This window comes from Garra rufa, chromosome 24 (genome assembly GCF_049309525.1).
Source record: "Garra rufa chromosome 24, GarRuf1.0, whole genome shotgun sequence".
NCBI classification, from domain to species: Eukaryota; Metazoa; Chordata; class Actinopteri; order Cypriniformes; family Cyprinidae; genus Garra; species Garra rufa.
In genome coordinates this window covers 17585228-17600097 of record NC_133384.1, presented here as the reverse complement: position 1 = coordinate 17600097, position 14870 = coordinate 17585228, and the positions used below count along the sequence as shown (strand labels likewise).

Here is a 14870-nt window from a genome sequence, read left to right as displayed (position 1 = left end):
AAGCCTATGTGCGTGTCTACAGTAACGTGTATCCGGTTACCTGTTACACCAGTGCATGCTCCTGAAAGCATGCCAGTGCGGAATTCAGTATGTTACTCGGCCGAAGACACGGTTGGAGTTGTCATTCACAAGATCAATGTAAGTTTTATCAATTTAATTTCACCGCTTACAATTTAAATTTGTCACCAAAATGTATTTTGAACTTGCAAAAGTGTAAAATGAATGCTTTGTGTGTTTAACACAAAACTGTGAAATATAAATGAGAGTCAGTGCAGACTGTTTTGATTTCTTGTGACATAACTTATCTGATGTAAATTGTCACATGACCAGAGCTGTTCAATTCCTGTTTGCACTTATGGAAGACGATGCTTTTGCCCCACAAACATTTAAACACAATATAAGTCATATTTAAGATTATGGTTAATATTAACATATGGTTAAGATTTCTTTGTCGCACAATTAGGATCATAAGATATGTAAATACATGGTTAGCATTTCCCATTTTTGAATAAGTAACATTAACTTTACGGTTAAAAGAAGTAGATATCCAAATTGTATCTAAATGCTTGCTTACATAAGTTAATATTACATCTCGCTTGTATCATAATAGCTTTGAGCCATAGACTAATGAATTTATGATTTTATGTAATTTTAACTAATTATTATATTACACTACCAGGTAAAATATTTTTTACGTTTTTTTTTTTTTTAAAGAAGTATCTCATGCTTACCAAGCCTGCATTTATTTGATCCAAAATACAGCAAAAGCAGTAATATTGTTAAATATGTTTACTATTTAAAGTAACTGCTTTCTATTTGAATATATTTTAAAACGGATTTATTCCTGTGATAAAAGCTATATTTTCAGCATCATTACTCTAGTCTTCAGTGTCACATGATCCTTTAGAAAGCATTCTAATATGCTGATTTGCTGTTCAAAAAACATTATTATTATTATTATTATTATTATTATTATCATTATTATTATTATCAATATTCAAAACAGTTGAGTACATTTTTGTCATGATTCTTTGATGAACTGAAAGATTTAAAGATCAGCATTTATCTGAAATACAAAGCTTTTACACTAAGCTTGGAGTCAGTGTTTTTTATTTATAGAAATTAATACTTTTATTTAGCAAGGATGCTTTAAATTGATCAAAAGCGATGATGAAGACATTTATGTTACAAAAGATTTTTGTTTCAGATAAATGCTGTTCTTCTGAACTTTCTATTCATCAAAGAAACCTGAAAAAAAATTCTCCTGGGCTGTTTTCAACACAATAGTAATAATAATAAATGTTTTTGAGCGGCAAATCAGAATACTAAAATGATTTCTGAATGATCATGTGACTTGAGTAATGATGCTAAAAATTCAGCTTTGAAATCAAATGAAAAAAATAGATTTTAAAATATTAAATAGAAAACAGTCATTTTAAATAGTAAAAATATTTCAAAATTGTACTGTTTTTGCTGTGCTTTGGATCAAATAAATGCAGGCTTGGTGAGCAGAAGAGACTGCTTTAAAAACATTACACTGGTAGTGTATATTTATAAATATTTTGAAATAGACAATTATTTATAATTTATAATACATTTATTTATGATATTTATAATAAATATTTTTGTTATAATGTAAATTTTTTTTATTTTTTATTTCTTTTCACAATATGCAAAAATGATTTTCAACATTTTTACCCCTTTTATTCAGCTTTCATAATATGCCGTGCGAAGCTGCCGCTCGTTTCTTGATATTGTACGGATCTCAGCGTGGTCAGGCTCAGTCTATAGCCGAAGAGATCTGCCAACAAGCAGCTGAGCATGGGCTTACAGCTGACATCAGCTGTCTGAGCAACCAGGACAAGGTGTGTTTCTTGCCTATTACTTGTCATGGATATCAAATCCTGTAACAGTCATATAGTTGATGCCAAAAGTGTACATAAACCCTGCAGAATCTGCAAAATGTTAATTATTTGACCAAAATTAGAGGGATCATACAAAATACATGTTATTTTTTATTTAGTACTGACCTGAATAATATTTTTCACACAAAAGACATTTACATATTGTCCACAAGAGTAAATAATAGAGAAATAATAGTTGAATTTATAAAAACCTTTCCAACAATGACAGTATGATTTTGAGATCCATCTTTTCACACTGATGACAAATGCAGCTATTACAACTAGCACCGATGGGGGGAGGGTGAAAACTTGTTGAATTTGAAAAGGCAGTGCTAAAAGAAAAAATTACATTTAGGCAAAAAAAGAAAAATGTACACGTCTTCATTCTGTTCAAAAGTCCCTTCCCCCAGCTCTTAATGCAATTGTGTTTCCTTCTGGAAGGCAATATTAAATGAAAAAAATGATATATTTGGGCAAAGTAAGAAAAAACTATTCTGTTCAAAAGTTTTTACCCAGGTCTTTTAATGCATTGTGTTTCTTTCAGAAGCATTAGTGACCGTTTGAACCTTCTTTAACAGTTGCACATGAGTCCCTCAGTTGTCGTCAGTGTGAAAAGATGGATCTCAAAATCATACAGTCATTGTTAGGAATCAAATACACAAATGCTGAAAAAACACAGAATTTGTGGGACCTGAAGTATTTTTCTGAAGAAAAGCAGGCAGTTTAACTCTTCAGGACAAACAAGAGACTCATTAACAACTATCAAGCATACATTTTTTTTATAAATTCAACTAATATTTTCTCTTGTGGATTATATGTAAATGTCTTTTATGTGAAATCCTATTCAGGTCAGTACTAAGAAAAAAAAAACATGCATTTTGTATGATCCCTTTTATTTTGGTAAAATAATTTACATTTTGCAGTGATGTAAATGTTTGACCTCAACTGACTAATGGCACTTGTGCATTCCCATGTATTCCTAGTACAACGTGGATAGTGAAATCCGGCCAGTTGTTTTTGTGGTTTCCACAACTGGGGATGGTGACCCTCCAGACACAGCTCTAAAGTTTGTGAGAAAGATCAAGAATAAATCTCTGCCACACGACCACTTTTCCCATCTGCATTATGCACTGTTAGGTAAGTTGATCATTCTGTTATGTAAGTGTGAGCTCCACCCATGAGCACTTTTTCATGCTGTGAAATATGCAGCTTTGGGAGACACAAACTATGCAAATTTCTGCAACGGGGGCAAGACCATTGACAGTCGTCTGCAGCAGCTTGGTGCTAAACATTTCTATGCCACTGGGCATGCAGATGACGGCACTGGGTAAGCATGAATGTTAAGTAACAATAAAAAAAGCTCATTCTCTGATATATTGCTATGTCAAACTGCAGGGTTCTTTTCTTTCCAGACTTGAAGTAGTGGTGGATCCTTGGATTGAGGGACTCTGGGATGCTCTGAAAAAAACCTTCTCCAGCATGGCTACTTCAAATAAACAGGGCACTGAAATTCGGGACTGTACACAGGACAATTACAATAAAAATGCATCCGACCAAGAAAAAAACAAGTCCGATTTAGAAGTTGATCTTCATCTTTTAAAGCTGAGTGAAGTAGACTCACAAAAAGGAAAAACGATTACATCTGACAGCATTGATGCAGAAACTCTTTCTACCACGTTGGTTGCATCTCTGAAGCAATCGTTGTCACCATTGTCAGAGTCTGCTCTTAATGTTCCTGCACTTCCTGCATCATATCTGGAGGTCCTTTTGGAGCAGGCATCAACTGAAGGGGTATGATCTTCCTGGAATGCAACATGTCTAAAGTACAGAGATGAATCTTAAAGGGATAGTTCACCCAAAAATTCTGTCATTAAAGGATGTATCAGCGATTTCAAGCCTGAAACATAAAGTGTCAAATTCAGCTGACCTTTCTTCACGATCCACTCGCTGCCTGCCCCATAAATTGGCTGTAAAAAAAAGCGCGTCTCTGTGGTCAGCCTAGGGTCCGAGATATGCCAAAAAAACAATCGGTGCTATCAACGATTCCACAGCAAAACAAACAGTGTTCCAACCAATCAGCGTCAGGGGTTTGGTGTTGTGGACTTTCCTACTGGTGCAGGGATGTGAGGGAGGCAGAGCCTAGAATCGCTGATACAACCTTTAATTACTCAACCTCATGTTGTTCCAAACTTGTAAGACCTTCAATTATTGTGCTGGACAATGTGGGGCATTTGAGTCAAAAAGGTTTTGAACCAGTGTTGTAGTGGTGCCTGAAGAAGTGGATATATTCTTCATTCATTCATTCATGAAGCGTATACCCACTCTCTGCATTCTCTTCTTTAGAGACGCATTGAACTTACTTTTTGTACACATTCGTTTACTATTTGGAAAAGTTTACAGAGGTTCACTGGTTTAAGAAATTTCTGATCGTAAAAACCTGCTTCTTTTGATTTGTAAGGTATTGTTTTCGTTATTATGTACTGATTAAAATTACTGGGGTGCGGGAGACGGAGCGGGCGCAGTGCATCAAATATATTTCCAAGCAAGCCGGCGCCACAGTCCTTATTGGGTGTTTTTAGCGAATATTTACATTTATTCACATAGGTCTGGATGTGGTAGACTGTCGTGATTTTGGCTAATGCAGGACACTACTGAAGGATGCGCATCAGAGGGGATTTAGAAGTGGGTATATGCAAAGCCCCCTGATAAAGAAGTGGGTATACTCCACTACACCACTGTTTTGAACCACTGGTATACAGTGCCTTGCGAAATTATTCATACCCCTTCATTTTTTTTTCACATTTTGTTATGTTGTTGCCTTATGTTAAACTACTTTAAATTACTTTTTTTCCCACATCAATCTACACTCCCTACTCCATAATGGCAAAGCAAAAAATAGGTTTTTAACATTTGTGCAAATTTATAAAAAAAAAAAAAAAAAAAAGGAAAAGATTCCGTTGCATAAGTATTCATACCCTTTTCTGGGACACTCGAAATTTAGCTCAGGAGCATTCATATTGTCATAGTGAGGCAAAGAATGGCAGATAATTGCCAAATGCAGATGTGCAAAGGTATGAATACTTATGCAATGTACTTATTTCAGTGTTTTATTTTTAATAAATTGGTAAAATTTGCAAATCTGGTTTTTGCTTTGTCATTATTATGGTGTATGGAGTGTAAATTGATGTGGGGAAAAACTAATTTAAAGCAGTTTAACATAATGCTGCAACAAAACAAAATGTGAAAAAAATGAAGGGGTATGAATGAAGGGACTGCAGATGATGTGGGATAAAATATTATTGCATTAATTCTCTATTATGTCTGTAATTCTGCTAATTAAAAACATTTTTTTTTTAAAATAGGAGACAGTCCCTTCTAATAAAGATGGTTATTGTGAGGTGTCCATTTCTAAAGCAGTTCAATTAACTCAAGATGATGCAGTGAAATCTGCTATCTTATTGGAGCTGGATATTTCGGTAAGTTCATATTTATTTAATTTTATATGATTCATATGCAGAAAACGTGAATGGAATCGCAGAATCCAGTCATAAAAATTAAATTTACTGTATAAAAATGTCATGGAATTTTCCAAATTTTGGATGAATAAATCAAAAGTAGATCAGTACATTTAAATCAAAATGTGATATGGACTAGTGTCTGTGAATATTAAGTAGGGATGCACCGATCCGGATCGGCCGATCCACTTGCGCGTTTTGTCAATAAAGCCGGTTCTGTAATCAGCGGTAAATGCCGTCAGGTGCGTGATTTCACGTTGAGCCATATATACTACACACAGCCGTTGTTCACAGACGAGCTGCGCACATTCACACTGATAATGAACATGGATTTGCGCATCTTGTCTGTGAACAACGGCTGTAATTGTTGTAATTCAGCCACATTGGAGGGTTTTCGAGCATGGACCGCCTTTTTAAGGTTATGCCACAGCATCTCAATAGGATTCAGGTCAGGACTTTGACTAGGCCACTCCAAAGTCTTCATTTTGTTTTTCTTCAACCATTCAGAAGTGAATTTGCTGGTGTGCATTGTCCTGCTGCAGAACCACAGAGTGCGGCATCTTTCCTGTTCTTCCCTTTCTGTCTCTGTGTCTGTCTCAGTCTGCTCATCTGAGTCTCCTGCAATTTCTTCCTCTTCTTCAACATCTTCTTGTATGTTACATTCAAATTTATCCTCATCTGACAGCTCTAAGTCAGAGTCTCCCTCGACTATCTTATAAAAATCCTCTCTACTTCAGTTCTGCCTCCTACAACATGCAGTCATTAATTACATTAAGATGGTCCTGATGTCCACTATAGTTGACATTTAAAAAAGGATGATATTTTGAAACATAAACAATGTAACAGCTTTGAAAGCTAAATGTATTGTTACTGACACTTTAATAAACAAATATATATGTGATAATAATAGTAAAAAACATGTAAAAAAGCAAAATTTTACATATCTCTCTCCTTCCCATAAAATGTGCTCATTTGTATGCTGGCCATTTTGGATTCAGTGTAAGAAGTGGTTCCTAGCATGCCAGCCAATCAAATGACATATCACTAGAAAGCCCAGGATGTCCTCTGCACAGTACAACAGGACTTGACAGAGTAGCTCAAAAAATTCAAAGAAAATGCATGAAAACGCAAGGTCCACTACAGAGGACACAAGTCAATGCCCCTTTAATGTAATGAAAGTACTACTACTAATAAAATTGTTATTACAACATTATGTTTAAGGAATATTTACCAGAATTTATTTACCAGAAAAATGTATATAGACAACACAGTGTTTCTGAAAAATAAATAAATAATAAATTAGCTTTTTTTAAATAAAATAATTTTTTTTGAGATGCTACTGAGATGATTACTAAAATTGAATGAAACTATTAAAATGCAATCCAGAAAATTAATAGAAAACACAGAATTTGGCAAAACTAAATTTGAGAGGAAAAAAAGTGTTAAAGGAGAAGTTCACTTGCAGAACAAAAATTTACAGGTAATTTATTCACCCCCTTGTCATCAAACATTTGTGTTTGTAAAGATTTATATTAAATCTAAACATCAAATTAAAGGTAAAAATAGTGGAACATGTGCATGAACAATTAAATTTGAATATTTTCTACACAGTATTTGGTTGGAAGAATACATAAACATGTCCATTTGACTGATCCCAATTGAAATTGTAATAATACCCAAAGGTTTAGTTTAGATATGTATAATACCCACAAGTTTACTTTAGAATTTAGTTTGGGATCAGTCAAATAGACATGTTTATGTATTCCTCCAACCAAAAAAAAAAATACGTTGTGTTCTCTATGTAGGAGTTATAATAAATGTTGTCTCTCCAGGAGCAGAACATTGCTTATCAGCCTGGAGACGCCTTTGATATTCTCTGTCCAAACAGAGCCAGTGAAGTTGAGGAGTTGCTGCTCAGACTGGATCTGCAAACGCAAAAGAATTGTGCTGTTCAGGTCAACTTGCTTAAAAACAGCAGTAAGAAAGGTATTGCAGCCGCTGTTGACACAATCACTGACAACAGGAACATTCTCCTCCAACTGTGCTAGAAAACAGATACAATAATGCATTCTGCTCACAAGTCAGAGAACTAGATTCAGATTGAACAACCAGAAATGCTGAATAAATACATAGCCTTTTTTTTTTCCTTTACAGCAGCAAAAGTTCCACTTCACATCCCACAGAACGCCTCTTTGCAGTTTATTCTCACCTGGTGTTTGGAGATAAGGAGCACTCCAAAAAAAGTAATTTTGTGTTATTAACCTTATTTATTGTGATAGTTGCTGTGTGGTTGAAGTTCTGAACCTTTGATTTAGCACTAGCGCACGCTTTATACGCAACAGTGCTTTTGATGTACCTGTGGGGATGATTTATTTAGCTTTCATGGGGCTGCAGTCTGAAGTTCCTGGTCAGACCCAGTACACAGTTCTCTTATGCTTGCAGGCGTTTGTGCGAGCGTTGGCGGACTTCACTCAGCACGGTTCAGAAAAAAGAAGGCTTCTGGAGCTGTGTAGCAAAGAAGGCTCAGCAGACTACAACAGCTTTGTCAGGGACGCCAACGTATGTTTGCTGGATCTGCTTCGGGCCTTTCCATCCTGCCTACCTCCACTCAGCCTTCTGTTTGGTCAGTAAACGCATGTTCTGCTTGGAATTTACTGGAATGTGGCTGTTTTCTTATTTCATATCAGGATTTGCAGTTTGCATGGTAAATGTGCTTGATGTTTGGAAGTGTTTGCACTACTTGTACCACCAGATGGCAGTAAGACAACATCGGATCAGAGGCCCAGCTTTGCTTTTTCACATTTTAAGGACTGTACTCTGCTGGTTTTAAAATTTAAAACTCGCCAAAGCGTTATCAGGTGACACATGGAGAATGATGATAAATTTAGGAAATATAAACTAAAAATGAAAGCTGTCAGTTGATTAAGATAATTAATCACGATTATATCTCATAATGTACTGTATTAAATGCCTTCAGAAACAATAATTACTGGTTTCAGCAATTTGATTGCATGATACTGTATATGTCATAGGCATAGGTGGGTTCTTTACTCATCTTGTTTGCAAAAAAACCCTGATTCTTTTTCAAACCATATCAGAAATATACAGAAAGTGTGTATTTTCTAAACATTTGAGGTAGGTAACATATTAGAAATGTTTTCAAAGACGTTAATTTTGCCCAAGCCTTGTTTTCTACAGTTGAAGTCAATGATTTACATACACCTTGCAGAATCTGCAAGATGTTAAACATTTTACAAAAATAAGAGGGATCATACAAAATGCATGTTATTTTTTATTTAGTACTAACCTGAATAAGATATTTCACATAAAAAAAAAAACGTTTACATATAGTACACTAGAGAAAATAATAGTTGGATTTATAAAAATGACCCCTTCAAAAGTTTACATACACATGGTTCTTGATTCACAGCTGTTTTTTTTTTTTTTGTTTAGTGATAGTTGTTCATGAATCCCGAACAGTTAAACTGCCTGTTGTTCTTCAGTGAAATTCTTCAGGTCCCAGAAATTCTTTGGTTTTTTAGCATTTCTGTGTATTTGAACCCTTTCCAACAATGACTGTATCATTTTAAGGGAATGAGGGACTCATGTGCAAGTTTTACAGAAGATTCAAAACTCATTGATGCTTCAGAAGAAAGCATGATGCATTAAGAGCCAGGGGGTGAAAACTTTTGAACAGAATGAAGATGTGTCAATTTTTCTTATTTTGCCTAAATGTCATTTAGCACTGCTTTTCAGAAGCCACTGAAGATACTTACATGTTCCCCAGAAGACGAAATAAATAAATAAATAGTGTAATTTACCCTAATCTTCACCCTCCCCTGTTCACCCTCCGGCTCTTAATGCATCGTGTTTCCTTCTGAAGCATTAGTAAGCGTTTGAACCTTTTCTAATAGTTGCATATGAGTCCCTCAGTTGTCCTCAGTGTGAAAAGATGGATCTCAAAATCATACAGTCATTGTTAGATAACATGCATTTTGTATGATCACTCTTATTTTGGTAAGATAACTAACATTTTGCAGATTCTGAAAGGTGTATGTAAACTTTTGACTTCAACTGGATTTTAATAGCAAAGCTGAATTTTCAGCAGTCGTTATTTCAGCCTCCAATGTCACTTGATCCTTCAGAAATCATTTCCATTTGGTGCTCAAGAAACATTTCTTTTATTATCAGTGTCGAAAAATGTGTTAAAATATGTAACTATTTGGTAACATTCTAAATTCTTTAAGTGAATAAAAAAAGAAGAACGTTTTGGAGATTTCTTATTGTACATTAAGCCATGGCTGTGAAATGCAATACATTTCTCTGTCAAGGTGAGAAATATGCTGTCACCTTGATTTTGGGAAACAGCTGGTATAGCTGAAATTATTAATGCATACCATGCTTTAGATATAGAGAACTGCAAGGTAGTCATAATGCAGTGACCCTCGCTGATTTTGGTTGCGTGTACATGTAAAGTTTTAATCTGTGCGAATATTCCTCCGATTTTGGCAAATTGAGGATTAACACGGTGATTCTTCATGGCACAAATCGACAGAGAGGCTGGTTCAGCAGCGTTTGACAGCACATTCATTTTCTTCCTAAAATCACTCTGCACTGGTGTGTTCTAGCAGTAAGATCAATGTCATCAGTCAAACAGTTTCTCTCCTGACTTTTTAGACTTCCCCGACATCAAAGAGCAGTGTTTTTCCACCAAAACACCATGTGCCTTTTTGATGCATTTGTTTGCACTCGTGAGAGGCTGTAATTGCAACAGCTGCTCACTATATTGAATGTTTGATTGTAATTAATTGATAATATCGAGGACCTTCAGCATCCGCATATGGTGAGCTTGAAGTGAACATTTCAAACTGATTCATCATTTCAGCGAATTGGAGAAAACTATATGTCATTTGATGACTGATGAAGGGGAATTTTATACACTTTATTTGAGCTGAGAAACAACTACCTCTGTTTGTAAAAAGTAAAAAAACATGTTCAGTTTCATTGGACGCTATAAAATGTCCTTACTTGCACTGAAATTCATATTATTGGATGAAAACAAAATATAAAGCATTTATTTGAAATAACTAAACACATCTATTATACTATTTTCGTGATTACAATATGTTCTTCCTTCAAGTAGTATCACTACAAAAGTTGAAAACCGAATCAAAAGGTGCCAGAAGCTTTTCTGTCTTCCACATGAGAAATGATTTTTGCATTAAATAGCCTCCTGGCTTCTACGCAAGCATAGGAAAACTCTCTTTATTAATGTGTCAATAACCAAGAACGTGATTTCGTGGTTGTGGACTTTAAGGCACAAATAGGAAACTCTAATGTTGAGTGAATGTGAGTTTTGACTGCAATATGCTTCCAGAGTCTTCATGGAGTGTGTAATTCAGTAGCGTTTTTGTCTCTATTATCTGTCATCATTTGCATCTAGATAAGGTTCAATTAAAGGTTGTATCAGCGATTTCTAGCCTGAAACATAAAGTGACTTTCGCTCCGCCTCCCTCACATCCCAGCACCAGTAGGAAAGTCCACAACACCAAACCCCTGACGGTGATTGGTTGGAACACTGTTTGTTTATGTGTGGAAAGGTTGGTAGTGCCGATTGTTTTTTTGGCATATCTCGGACCCTAGGCTGACCAGAGAGACGCGGTTTTTTCACAGACAATTTATGGGGCAGGCAGCGAGCGGATCGTGAAGAAAGGTCAGCTGAAATTGACACTTTATGTTTTAGGCTAGAAATCGCAGATACAACCTTTAAACCTGTATAATTTCACACGCATACCACCTTTTCTGCATGTTGAAGATGGATAGTAGATTGTTTCTGTTCACATTTTTGTCATTTTGGCACTTTCAGCCAAGAACTTGGCCAAAAAGTTTAGCCAAAAAGTTGGCAAAATTTCAGTTCATACTTATCTGTAATAGTAAGCTATAACTTTTTTGTGTTTGTGTGTATACATAACTGTTTTCTATGGAAGCCAGTTTCCTCCACTGAATAAAAATTGCATGATACAAACTCAAAATTCTTTTTTCTCAGAATTGTGTTTATATCTATTCTGACTTTATAATATGCAATTGTGAGTTATAATTCAGAATTGTGAGATATAAACAAGCAATTCAGAGAAAATATCAGTCTTTTATTCCCCTTCAAAATTGTTAGATATAAGCTTGTAAATTTCAGTTTCTGACTTTTTCTTTTCTTAGAATTGCAGGAAACAAACTTGCAAATTTGTATCAATTTCTGACTTTTTTTTCTCCGAATTGTGAGATATAAACTCACAATTCAGATTTTTTTGTGTGATACAAACTCACAAATTTGTATCTAATTCTGACTTTGCATTATATAAACTCACATTTGTGAGAATAAAATTCAGAATTGCGAGATATAACCTTTTTTCTCAGAATCCTGCAAAATTGTATTAAATTATGACTTATTCTGACTTTTCTCAGAATTGTGATACAAACTCACATATTTGTGTTAAAATCAGACTTTTTTCCCCAGAATTGTGTGATATAAATTCACAATTGTGAGGGGAAAAAAACTCAGAACTGTGAGATTTAAACATGCAGTTCCGAGGAAAATTGTGAGTTATGTAGTCAGAATTGTGAGATATAAACTCGCAAATTTGTATTAAATTCTGACATACTCTGACTTTTCTCAGAATTGCGTGATTTAAACATGCAATTCTGAGGAAAATTGTGAGTTATGCAGTCAGAATTGTGAGATAAACTTTGTATTAAATTTGTATTAAATTCTGACTTATTCCTCAGAATTGCGTGATACAAGCTTGCATATTTGTATCAAATTCTGACTTTTCTCAGAATTGTGTGATACATGCTCACGTGTCAAAATCTGACTTTTTCTGAGAATTGTGTGATATAAACTCGAAATTGTGAGTTATGTAGTCAGAATTGTGAGATATAAACTGACTTATTCTTACTTTTCTCAGATTTCTGTGATATAAATTTGGGATTGCGAAGAAAAAAAATCAGAACTGCGAGACAAACAATTCTGACTTTATAATACGTAATTGCAAGTTATAAAGTCAGAATTGCAAGAGATAAACTGACTTTTTTTCTTAAAATTGTGTGATACAAACGTGCAAATTTATATTGAATTGATGCATTCAGACTTTTTTTTCAGAACTGCATGACAAACTTGCACATTTGTATTAAATTCTTACTTATTCCGACTGATACAAGCGTGCAAATTTTAAATTCTGTCTTTTTTTCTTTTTCTTTTCTTAAACCCGCAATGCTGAGGAAAAAGTCAGAATTGTGAAATATAAACTCAGATATTAGTGTGTATATATATAAATGGAACAAACAATTATTTTGGAAACGGATGAATGCAAACTGATCAATAATTGACCAATAAATTGGCCTGGCTGATATTTCGGTCTGGCACTCCTAACATTCTTAAAACACTCTCCTTTCAAACCCTACTGAACTTTTCATGGTTATATACATATATATATATATATATATATATATATATGTACTGTACTTGCTTTAAGCTGCCCTAAAAAAGGCAGTGGAAATGAACATTGTGCTGTGAATTGAGCTATTCTGAGAAATTGGCCCTCATCAACTCAAAAATCTTGGGTAACATCCACAGATGGGGATGCCCTAAAAGAGAAACTCAAGACGCGGTCGAATAGCCTCAAGGTCACAATACCATCTTCATCTCTGATCTCTCCTCTGCTTCATTACAGAACATTTGCCAAAGCTTCAGCCCAGAGCCTATTCCGCTGCCAGGTAAGAGACCTTGTTTGAAACACCTGTGCTTTATATTTGGACTCGCAAATTAAAGCAGAGACATATCCAGGTTTTAGGTTGTTATTTCTGTCTCTATCCTCCTTTGATGTCGTGCGGTTTATTATAGATAGACATGAATTTGATGCATCACTTACTCTTACTTGATGATGCTCTATTTGTTGTGATCAAAGTCAAACACTGGATGCACAGGATGTCCTTTCAGAACCGGCTGCCACTTTCATTTGTTTTCTGCCTGTCTCCTTTGGCCTGTAAGTGGTCTGGCATCTACACTAATGTCTTATGTTTAGTACGCTGATGCTGGTAGAATACACAGAAACATTAGAGCTCTGAAATATTAAAGTCCGGTCAGCAGGGGTCCCCAAGGCCCGATAGAGGCAGGCCATTAAGAGAGAGATAATGAGGTCCACCAGCTTGCTCATGTTCAGGGTTGGTTCTGGATTGTTAGCACTTAGTCTCTTATTTTTGTCTCGTTGCTCAGCTCCAGCCTTCAGCACCCTGGGAAAGTTCATTTCGTGTTCAATGTTGTGGAGTTCCCTGCACGTCCCGAGCATCCGGCGAGGACGGGGTTGTGCACGGGCTGGCTGGCTGATCACATCTCCTCAATCTTGCGGCCCCTTGGGACGGTACCGGCCTCAGAGCATCTAGGCACATCAGCCCTGCCGAAGGTTAGCACTGTAGGCATTACACATTAGCGAGCCTGCTCACCTTCGAATTAGCTTTTCACAGTCCCTGGGAGGATTTTGGCTGAATTGGGTTGTTTGATTGAGGTAAAAGCTGCACAGAAATAAGCTTTGGAGAAAGTGTACTAATCCTAGCAGCAGAATAGAACAACAACAACAACAACCATAAAAGCTTTTGGTTTAGATTCTATCTACAAATGTATAGAACTGGGTTTGTTATAGTTAAACAGAAGTTGTTTGTGGGATTACAGAATCCCAACACCGATTAGAACTGATTGGATCTAAATGTCACCTCCAGGTACATGTCAGGCCTCGTCCCAGCAGCACCTTCCATTTACCAGCCGACCCGTCTGTTCCTGTAGTGATGGTGGGTCCTGGAACAGGTGTGGCGCCCTTCATTGGATTTCTTCAGCAAAGGTACATTCATAGGTTTATTTCACTCTTTCTTTTCTGGTGATGCTGATACTGTATAATATTTATTTCTAATATATTATTTTGGTTCACATGAAAGTTCAAGCAGCATTGTGCACTGGGATAAACTATAATATTTTTGTGCAGACACCAACATTATATGCTGTTATACTACAGGGCCGTTGAATGCTTGAATCTGATGAACGTTCTAGAGGTGTGCATTATATTCAGGGAAACGCACGGCGAACGTAGTTCCAGGCAGCTTTTGACCGCATTACATGTCTATATCACTTCGCCACACGATTTCAGTTATTTCAAAGGTCCTTACAGCCCAAAACAGCAAAATAACCAAAAACTACAGTGACACTGGCAAAACTAATACATACGGTAAACAACAGGATAAAAACGACAGATTATTTCCATGTTTTTTCCACAATATTACGTTTTATTATCTACGGAAAGCACATACTCTATTTCTCTCGCTCTCTCTCACTCACAGACGCACACACATACAGTTAGCACTCGCGCTAATGTTGTTAGCGCATCTCTGACGATAAACAACTTAAAAACGA

The 14870-nt window shown here is 35.8% G+C and overlaps 1 protein-coding gene across 1 annotated transcript in view; it reads left to right on the top strand.

The window, feature by feature from the left end:
* The first annotated feature begins 27 nt into the window (after positions 1 to 27).
* mtrr (5-methyltetrahydrofolate-homocysteine methyltransferase reductase) overlaps positions 28 to 14870 on the top strand; it is a 39532-nt gene continuing 24689 nt past the window's right edge. The window contains exons 1-12 of the mRNA XM_073830733.1: positions 28 to 138; positions 1712 to 1865; positions 2888 to 3041; positions 3114 to 3231; positions 3317 to 3695; positions 5267 to 5380; positions 7252 to 7405; positions 7574 to 7662; positions 7862 to 8042; positions 13144 to 13186; positions 13686 to 13872; positions 14186 to 14304. Of these exons, the coding sequence (XP_073686834.1) occupies positions 56 to 138; positions 1712 to 1865; positions 2888 to 3041; positions 3114 to 3231; positions 3317 to 3695; positions 5267 to 5380; positions 7252 to 7405; positions 7574 to 7662; positions 7862 to 8042; positions 13144 to 13186; positions 13686 to 13872; positions 14186 to 14304 (1775 nt within the window). The 5' untranslated portion in view covers positions 28 to 55. The remainder of the gene's footprint in view (positions 139 to 1711; positions 1866 to 2887; positions 3042 to 3113; positions 3232 to 3316; positions 3696 to 5266; positions 5381 to 7251; positions 7406 to 7573; positions 7663 to 7861; positions 8043 to 13143; positions 13187 to 13685; positions 13873 to 14185; positions 14305 to 14870) is intronic.